Here is a 10103-nt window from a genome sequence, read left to right as displayed (position 1 = left end):
TCAGACCTGAAAGTTTCATGAAAATTGATTGAGCCGTTTTTTTAGAAATCGCGCGCACAAAATCGGTAAGAAAAAAAAAACAATAATAAAAATAGTGGAAAAGAAACCTAAAAAAACAATAAGGTCTTCCGCTGAAGACGGAAGACCTTAATAAAAATAGTGGAAAAGAAACCTAAGAATAACAAGAAGGTCTTCCGCTGAAGACGGAAGACCTTAAAAATAGTGGAAAAGAAACCTAAGAATAACAAGAAGGTCTTCCGCTGAAGACGGAAGACCTTAATAATAAGAGAAGGGGTAAAAACAATATGTTCCCAAACTCCGTTTGGGGAACATAATAATAAGAAACAGAGTAAAAACAATATGTTCCCCAACTTCGTTTGGGGAACATAATAATCGTGACTGTTAAGGCTTACTTTTTTCCAGAAAATTATAATTTGGTATATTTGAGATTCAAGAGGATTAATTGAAATATTCAAAATATATCTGATTAAAATGATTCTTTAATTCTATTTGTATTTTCTGACAGACATAAGAGCACTAATAAATGTAACAGAAATGTAGATTGTCGACCTAATTATGCAGGTGAACGGATCAATCACTACAGGTAGTTTCTAATGTTTTTCAAATATAAGATAAATGATAAAATGGTAAATAATTGTTGATGTACAATATCATTTCTCATTTTTGTTTTCAGAAAATATACATTAAATATTCGGAAGAATATTTGAGTGTGAAAGAAATTAATCTTTAAACTTAATAAAGCATGTTTGACATGGATTTTTGCAAGCCTGTCCGAAACATAATATGGATTTTCGGACCATTCCTCAATATGGCGCATTAATATTGTTACTTAAATTGTATTGTACAGTGCAGAATCGCTGTATTTACTATTAATTTATAATCATATATAACATGTGGATCTCAAGTGCCCAGGTAGATCTTTTTAAGAAGAAAATAAAAACTGAAAAATGATATTATAATCAATAACATTTCAACAGCATTAAATGTATACTCACTTGTTTCCAATATTTTGTCAGGGTGTCTTCGTTTATCATATGATATCCTGTAAGTCCATGTCTTGGGCATGGTATTTGACCTTTCCTGAATATTTCTTCATCATATACGTAGCAACCTACATTGTCACAAAGTACATTTTGATCTGAACACTGAAATGCAACTTTATATGCAATTCTTTTGTGAAAAGTACTCGTTAAGTATTCAAGTCTATTTTCAAGAGTCTCCCTAATATTTACAGCGATATTGGGATCAATAGGTGAGTTTTGTGGCCTCAAGATCTGGACTTGAATTGAAGTTTGCGTCACAACCAAGGCAAGAAGGTGGTCCTTGTATACAAAAATTGCGACGTTTTTATACAAGCCTGGTATACCTTCATCTTCTACCACCTTCCACTCAGTTCCCACAATGCAGGCAACTATCAATCGACAGTAGTAGAAGAACGGTAAAAATTGGAAATGAAGCACTAAAACAGAAGATTTTGTTTCCATTCCCCGTAATGCAATCCTTTCCTTCCTACCAAAATCTCTTTTGTTCATGCATGGTACATAGTGTTTTTCTCCCCCTATCGCCAGTAATCCTAGTCTTTGCATGTATTGCAAAATGTTCTTTTTTTCCGACTTGTGAAATAACTTTTTCCACATTCGATCTAGAAATCTGTCAAAGAGATACCCTGTTCTGTGGAAGTACTGCCAGTCTCTGTCAGTTTCTGCTAAGTCTCGGACATGATTTTTGTCTGATATTATGAATTTGAAGGTATCAACGAACCATTGGATGTCAACAATTATTGTATTTGAAAGGTTCTCCTCCTCAAAGTGAAGAATCAATCCAATGTCGTGGAAAAAACATAGTGCATCCTCCATTTTTAGACTTTCATCTTCCTTAGCCTTCCAGTATTTCTCTTTGAGATCTTCGATATGAACCGTCTTTTCTGAAACTCTCATCGTGAGTAGAGCCAGTTCAATAATAGACCATTCTTTTGGAATATCTTCTTTCCATTTCCTGTCTTTGGCAATAGAGGCAATAGAGTTTTCTAATTCAGATAAAACTTCCAAATCTTCACCTTTGTCACGAGGAAAGCTGACAAAAAAACACCTCTCATATTTTAAATGTTTCTTAAGATTGGAATCTGTTGGTAACAAATCCAAGAGCTGTCCATAAAATCCATCTTTTTCCTGCAGAAGCAATATTATATATACATTATATTTACAATAGAATATATAACTATACCTATGTATTCATTATAAAAAAACGAGAACATGTATGTTGAGTCGTTCTTAGTAGCACTTCCAATCTTTTATAAAACACATGTTTATTTAATTACTTGCAAGTATTTTGATTGAGTAATATGGGGTAGTTTTTAACACTTGTGTTTTGTCAAGAATGACACAGATGGACAATTTAATAGAAAAGGATTGGCAAATAACTAATTATCTTCATTCAAACAAGAAATAAAAAAAGAGATCAGAACAACTGAATAAGGGATTTCACTTATTTGAATCACAAAAATTAATTATGTTTCATGTCATTTTAAAACAAGATATGTTTCTGAAACAGTGTGGCCCCGGCGGCAACAAAGTTCGAAAAAGCTATTCTTAGCATATAGGTCACAGACAAGGTCAATTTATAATTTGTGGAGTATGCATTTTAAATAAGAAGTCTCTATCTCGATCTGTTCAAAAGTTATGGCGAAGGTTAACGTTGATAACAAATAGAATAAAAGTAGGTCAAACTCCAAGGCCAAGGTCAAGAGGTCAAATTTGGAGGTACTCAAAGAAAGGTCATGTCACAAGTAACACACCTATGAATCATGAAACCCATAGCCCCAACCACTCAATAGTTATGAGCTAGGGTAAAGTTGTGGGACAAACAAACAACCAAACAGACAGACAGACAGGACAAAAACAATATACCCCCGATCTTTCGATCCAGGGGCATAAAAAGGGCACTAAGATTCAATTTCTCTGGTCGTATATGTTAAAAATTTATGACGTCATCAGTCTAATTTTTTAACACCTGCGACTACAATAAAATAAATGAAAATTTGTGCCAACTTTTTATGTTTACTTCTATATCAAGGTAGGATTCTTCTCACATTTCTTGTTTGTTTTGGGGTTTTTTAAATAGTGAAATCTTCACAGAATCAAGAGGATAATATCACTAAGTATCAGTGAGATTTAATTTGACCGTTCAATATTAAGGTCATTACCTTTTTCCTGGACATAAAAGGTGAACACGATTCCTAAAAGGAATATTTCCGCCATTTTTGTCCCCGAGTCTAGCTACTCTGCAGAGTGCAGACCCCTATAAAAAAGGCAGGATTTCGTCACTATTCAATGTTATGAGTCGACGCCGGTGTAGACGGACAAATGTTATACAGGACTCGGTAGCGAGAATGATAACCTAATACTTCGTCTAATGCAGGAAAGGAAGACATGTAAGATATTAATGAAATATAAACTAGTGCTAATTGTAACGGGGACCGTTACAGATGTTCCCTAAATGCTCCCCAACTCCCTTTTGGTGCCATATTCCCTGTAAGCTTTATTTATTAACACAAACTCTATGCATTTGAAATTTTAACAATGTTTACCCAGAAATGTACCATGCTCATTCAAATTTTAGCATTGCATGTGTGCACATGTGAAGGCATATACGTAATGACCATATCATCTTGTCTACACAATCTTTATATTTTAATATACTAAATATTAAAGTATTTAATCCAAAAGTATTAAAAAATTCGCTCATTCAAGTGTATTTTTTATTTTACCCATTTCACGTGCACGCACGTGCATACATGAGCATGGTGACCATTCCTTTATGTAGAAGTCCATTAAATCTATCTATGTTCTAAATCCCATCCCGTTTGGTTGAAAACCAAGGGAGTTAAAACTGTTTAAAGTTTCAGCCAATCGGATTGCAGCGTACGTACACGCACATGTATACATATGCATGGAGACCATACCTTCTTGTAGATGTCCATTATATATATCTATGTTCCAAATCCCTTCCTGTTTGGTTGAAAACCAAGGAAATTATAACTGTTTAAAGTTTCAGCCAATCAGATTGCAGCTCACGTACACGCACGTGCATGCATGTGCATGGTGACCATACCTTATTGTAGAAGTCCATTTAATATATCTATGTTCCAAATCCCATCCTGTTTGGTTGAAAACCAAGGGAGTTATAGCTTTTTAAAGTTTCAGCCGATCAGATTGCAGCTCACGTACACGAACGTGTATGCATGTGCATGGTGACCATACCTTTTTTTAAAAGACCATTTTATATATCTATGTTCCAAATCCCATCCTGTTTGGTTGAAAATCAAGGGAGTTATAGCTATTTAAAGTTTCAGCCAATCAGATTGCAGCGCACGTGCATGCACATGTTTTCATAATAATTGCTATATATCATGATGTAGGATATTAAAATGTATGGCTATGTTCAAAATTTCAAAGGATTTCGTCAAAAAACAAGAAAGATATTAAGACTTTAGTTTCAGCCAATCAGCACGTGCATGCGCATGAGATCTTGCTATTTTGACCATGTCATATTGTCTATGCTTCTAATATATCCTTATATTATGAGTATCAAAGCATTTCATCAAAAATGTGAAAAGTTACGCCTATATCAATTAAATCGGTCATTTCACGTGTTGCACGTGCAGGCTCTTGCAAGCACGTGCGCGCAAAATGACCTTCGTTCCGCAAATCTACATAACATGCCTACTGACCCCAAAAAGGTTTTACCTAAGTCGGATGTGTAGTTTACAAGATCACTTCCGGACAAAAAAGTACCCAGGAAGAAGAAAAATTACTAGAGCAAAGCTTGTTGCAAAGCAACGAGTAGGTCTTCCGTCCAGTTCGACCGGAAGTAGAGTTTATTTTTAACAAAAATTCCAAATAACGCCCAAAAATAGCTTGAATCATCTAAAGCTATGTTAATTAATGCAAAAATAAGCCATTTTCGCTACTTCCGGTCTGACTGGAAGTGACGACGACGAACGGAAAATTAATTTTTATGCTCCTAGAGACATTTGTTACCCCAAAACTTGTCAAGAACGGCAAAAATACGCATTTTCCGACTACTTCCGGTTTGGCCGGAAGTGACGTCGCCGGACGAATTTTGACGACGCCAATAGATTAAGCTTGACCTTTTGAACAACTTTGCTTCTTTGACGTATTACAAATTCTATATAGATTTTGATATATAAAGAAAAAAGTCTCGGCCCCTCTAGGCCCCTAATTTTAGGGGCGAGCCCTTTTTTCGAGGAATCATTTGAAAGATCTTGGAATTCCACACTTCTTTTATTCTATATGTCTTAACAAAATAGTTCTAGGTAAAAAGATATCTTCGAAAAAGTGTTAAAAATTTTGAAATTCGTGATACGTCTATTTTCGGGCCATAGCGAGCGCCGACGTGCGGCACTTCCGATAAAAATGAAATACGTTATACATATCTGCAGACTTTGGTCTATCATACCTGAAAGTTTCATGTTTCTATATTGAGCCATTATTGAGAAAGTCTGCGGACAACCTGACCCTTCAAAAATCATAAAATCGACAATATCTGCAAACCGGAAGTGACGTCATCAAATCGGAAAAAAATGCATAAGGTTCAAGTAATGTAACATAAGTCCTGAAAGTTTCATGGAAATCCATCGAGCCGTCTTTGAGAAATCGCGTGCACAAAATCGGTAAGAAAAAAAAGAATAACTAGAGCAAAGCTCGTTGCAAAGCAACGAGTAGGTCTTCCGTCCTGTTTGACCGGAAGTAACCGGAAGTAACTTTCATTTTTACAAAAATGAATAAAAACGCCCAAAAATGTATAAATCACCTTAATTTATGTTAAGTTATGCTAAAATAAGCCATTTTTTGCTACTTCCGGTTTGACTGGAAGTGACGACGACGGACGGAAAATTAATTTTTATGCTCTCTGAGACATATGTTACCCAAAAACGGGTTAAGAACGGCAAAAATACGCGTTTTTCGACTACTTCCGGTTTGGCCGGAAGTGACAACAACGGACGTTTTTTAATGGCTCCGTTAGATTGAGCTTGACATTTTGAACAATTTTGCTTCTTTGACGTATTACAAATTCTCAATACGTTTTGAGATATAAAGAAAACACTTTCGACCCCTCTAGTCCCTTAATTTTAGGGGCCAGCCCTTTTTCGAGATATCATTTGAAAGAACTTGAAATTCTACACTTCTTTTGTTCTACATGTTTTAACAAAATATTTCCAGGTAAAAAGATATCGTAGAAAAGGTGGTAAAATTTTTGATATTCGTGATAGGACTATTTTTGCGCCATACCGAGCGCCGACGTGCGGCACTTCAGATAAAAATGAAATAGATTTTACATATCTATAGACTTTGGACTATCATACCTGAAATTTTCACTATTCTATCTATAGCCATTTTTTAGAACGTTCGAGGACAATCTGACCCTTCAAAAATCATAAAATCGACAATATCTCCGAACCGGAAGTGACGTCATCAAATCGGAAAAAAATGCATAAGGTTCAAGTAATGTAACATAAGTCCTGAAAGTTTCATGGAAATCCATCGAGCCGTTTCCGAGAAATCGCGTGCACAAAATCGGTAAGAAAAAAAGAATAATAATAATAACTAGAAACGATCTCGTTGCTAGCAACGAGAGGTCTTCCGTCCGATTTAGGAAAAAAAAATCTCGTATAATTGAGCTGAAAAGTGATTCAAATTTTGGTCGCAAAGAGGATTGAACCCATGTCGCCTTTTTTCTGTTTTATCCCCAACACGCAAACCATAAAGCTTTTGGGAGTCCTGCTCTAAATATACTTGTGTGTATACTTTTGCAACAGTACACCTGTCTAAGAATTATAAAAGGCGGGTCACTATCAATAATTTGCGCCAAACGCCACAAGTAAATATTCGTGCATTTTTATACATTTTATTTGCTAAAAACTCGACTCTGCAGAACCAGAGAAGGTTTTCTACAGGTCCATTCCCCATTACGGGGATGACCTTACTTGCACATTGGCAACATGTGTATTATCGGCGCAGCCTATTTATGAGAAAATGAAATGAATATTTTTTAGTGTTTAAGAAAACGTTGAACCTACGCTTGCGAAAGTTCTAAGACATTCAAAGATATTTAAATTCTTCTTCATCAAATCAAGAAACTGATTATACGTTAAATCAGCAAATAGGGGCCTTTACTTATGCCATGAATATCACAGAAAAAGATTCAAAATTTTGGTCGCAAAGAGGATTGAATCCATGTCGCCTTTTTCTGTTTTATCCCCAACGCGCAAACCATTAAGCTTTTGGGAGTACTGCTCTAAATATACTTGTGTGTATACTTTTGCAACAGTACACCTGTCTAGGAATCAGGAAAGGCGGGTCACTATTAATAATTTGCGCCAAACGCCAGGAGTAAATATTCGCGCATTTTCTTTGAAATTATCTATTAAATTAGTGTGAAAGCTGCAATGAAATAAAATAAATAAAACGTTCTTACTGCCTTTATTTTATTTCGACGTTTAAAAAGTCTATGTACACATTACATATATCGTATCTAGCCCAGTTACACTTAAGTAGTGAAACGGAAATTAAATGTTAAGATCGACATTGATTGGCAACGTACTACTACGTGAAAGTCCAAGTAGTTTTGTTTACATTTCATGCATTTGTATGTCAGAATGGTTTAATCAAACGCTCAGCTGCCTCCATAAACCCCAATTGCGAAATGGCGGAATTGACAAAGACAGCCGCCATCTGGGGTCCGCTTCAGATTTTCAAATATTAATATATAGAATTTGGATAAACCAATTTTCAAACAACTTATATATTTATAATCTAATTGTTAAGATGAATACTTTTGATCAATAATATATAACAAAGAATTGATCTCTAGAGAGTTATAGATAAAAGACTTTTGGCCCCTCTTAGCCCCTAATTTGAAGGGTCAGCCCTATTTTTTTTATATCAAATGAAAGGTCTTGCAATATTGAACATTTTGTCTTCAATATGTTTTAACAAATTATGAACAGGTGTGAAGATATGAGACAAAATGCGTCAAATTTTGTGAGATATTTCTGAGACATTTTTTCGGCCCTCCGAACTTCGGTGCCTTTTGCGCTAGAAAGATTTGGAGACCCAATTACAACTCCCCAAACCTTCCTCTATTATCCCTGAAAATCTCAAGTCGATATCTTAAGTCGTTTCGGAGGAGTTTCCCGGACAAGCCGACCCTCTTAAAACCAGAAAATCGTCCATATCTCACGACCGGAAGTGAGATCATCAAAAAGAAAAAAAACCTATCAAGATCAATTGAATATCTTTCAGATCTGAAAGTTTGGTAGAAATCGGACGAGCCATCTCCGAGAAATCGCTTGCACAAAATCGGTTGGAAGAAAAATAATAATAATAATAATAATAATAATAGGGAAAAAGAAACCGAACGAAAACAAGAAGGTCTTCCGTTGCGAAGCAACGAGTATGGCTCGTTGCGAGCAACGAATTTTCGAAAACGTAAAATGGAGTTGAAGATATATATATATGTAAAAAAAAAAACATTTTCACACAAGTGAAGTTTGAACGCAAGACGCCAGCATGAAATTCAAACGCTCTAAATATTTGTTATTTTTTTTAAATCCACTTGTATATATTCACGAAACAGTGCTTCTCTCTTAAAATTATGAAAGCCGGGTCACTCTTCAAATTTAGCGCCAAACGCCACGAGTTAATCTTCGCACCTTTTCTTTGGAATGTTCTATTAAACAGGTGTGATAGCTTCAATGAAAGTAAAAAAAAAAAAGAACTTTCTTAAAGCGTACGTTTCGAAGTTTAGAAAGTATATTTAACACAATTACAAATTTCATTTAGTATATATGCATGTAAAGCGATGAAACGGTTGTAAATTTTAAACTTTTTTTTTTAATTTCCTGTTTATCCTCAAAGTGAACTATCCCGATTAGTTAATCGAAAAAAAGGTTGAAACGTTTCGCCCAAAAACATGGCTCGCCTTAAGGTACGACGGTCAAGTATATTTCATTTATGCTCAATAACTTGAATCAGGTCTTTGAGACAAAAATGCTAAAATAAAATACATGAAGCGATCTTTAAATAAAGTCGCTTTCTTATTATTTTTTTCTTATTTATAAGTTTAATATGACACAAGTGTGCATAAAAAGCAGTGGTTAAGATTTATACTTGATATTGATACTGATATAATTGATTTTCTTTTTAAGAAAGTATTATCTATAAGTATGATTTAAGATCTTTTTTTTTCGTGGTGCACAAGAATATTAAGTATCGAATTTCATTTGCAAATTTAGTCTTTTCTTTTTCTACTTTGAGAACCAGCCAAAACCAATTAAAGAAGACGTTTTTGCCACAGAACTGCAATTTAACTAACAACAATCCAAGTATTCATTAAATTTCATTTATCCTTATGTTACTTTCGTTCAAGCAAACGCCAGCCTCCGTAAACCACTATTGCGAAATGTCGGCGTTGACAGAACAACCGCCATTTTTCCCGCTTGGTTTTTGAATGCTAATATCTAGCTTTAGATTTATCAGCATTCAAACAAATTATATAGTAAGCATATATTTCTATTAAAATACCAAAAATAAATGAAAAATGTTGGAAAACAAAAAAGTTAAAAAAAGGTTTTTTTTTAAATTTTGTAACGACCGGAAGTACTGACGACGCACGAAAAAGTGATTCTGCAAACCACAAAATCATGATCTATCACCTCCAATAAGTCTCCAGTTCATATCCTCAGCCATTTTCGATAAAAGTGCGCGACAAAATCGCATTTTAAAATCAGGAAATTGTCCATAACTTAGCACCAGAGGCGTATTTTCCAAATTTTGTTTGTGATGAACAAAGATCATATTATGATTCATATTTTGTGAAAGTTTCATCGAAAACCGCCGAATAGTTTTCGATAAATCGCCTGCACAATTTTTTGTCAAAAAAATTAATAATAATAATAAGAAACAGTAGAATCACTATAAGGTCTTCCGTGAAGACGGAAGACCTTAACTAGACCGGAAGTGAAGTCATCGAAACAGAAAAAAACGCATAAGGTTCAAGTG

At 34.7% G+C, this 10103-nt stretch overlaps 1 protein-coding gene across 1 annotated transcript in view; it reads right to left on the bottom strand.

Moving 5' to 3' along the window:
- Positions 1 to 1387: 1387 nt before the first annotated feature.
- LOC134246690 (probable serine/threonine-protein kinase roco4) overlaps positions 1388 to 10103 on the bottom strand; it is a gene marked incomplete at its 3' end in the record, with an annotated part of 67080 nt that continues 58364 nt past the window's right edge. The window contains exon 4 of the mRNA XM_062729052.1: positions 1388 to 2189. Coding sequence (XP_062585036.1) covers positions 1388 to 2189 — 802 coding nt within the window. The remainder of the gene's footprint in view (positions 2190 to 10103) is intronic.

The sequence above is a fragment of the Saccostrea cucullata genome, unplaced genomic scaffold (assembly GCF_032062105.1).
Source record: "Saccostrea cucullata isolate Sc308-1 unplaced genomic scaffold, CSIRO_AGI_Scuc_v1 ctg3863, whole genome shotgun sequence".
NCBI classification, from domain to species: domain Eukaryota; kingdom Metazoa; phylum Mollusca; class Bivalvia; order Ostreida; family Ostreidae; genus Saccostrea; species Saccostrea cuccullata.
Note: the sequence above shows the minus strand (reverse complement) of the source record. Positions and strands in the feature narration are given on the sequence as shown.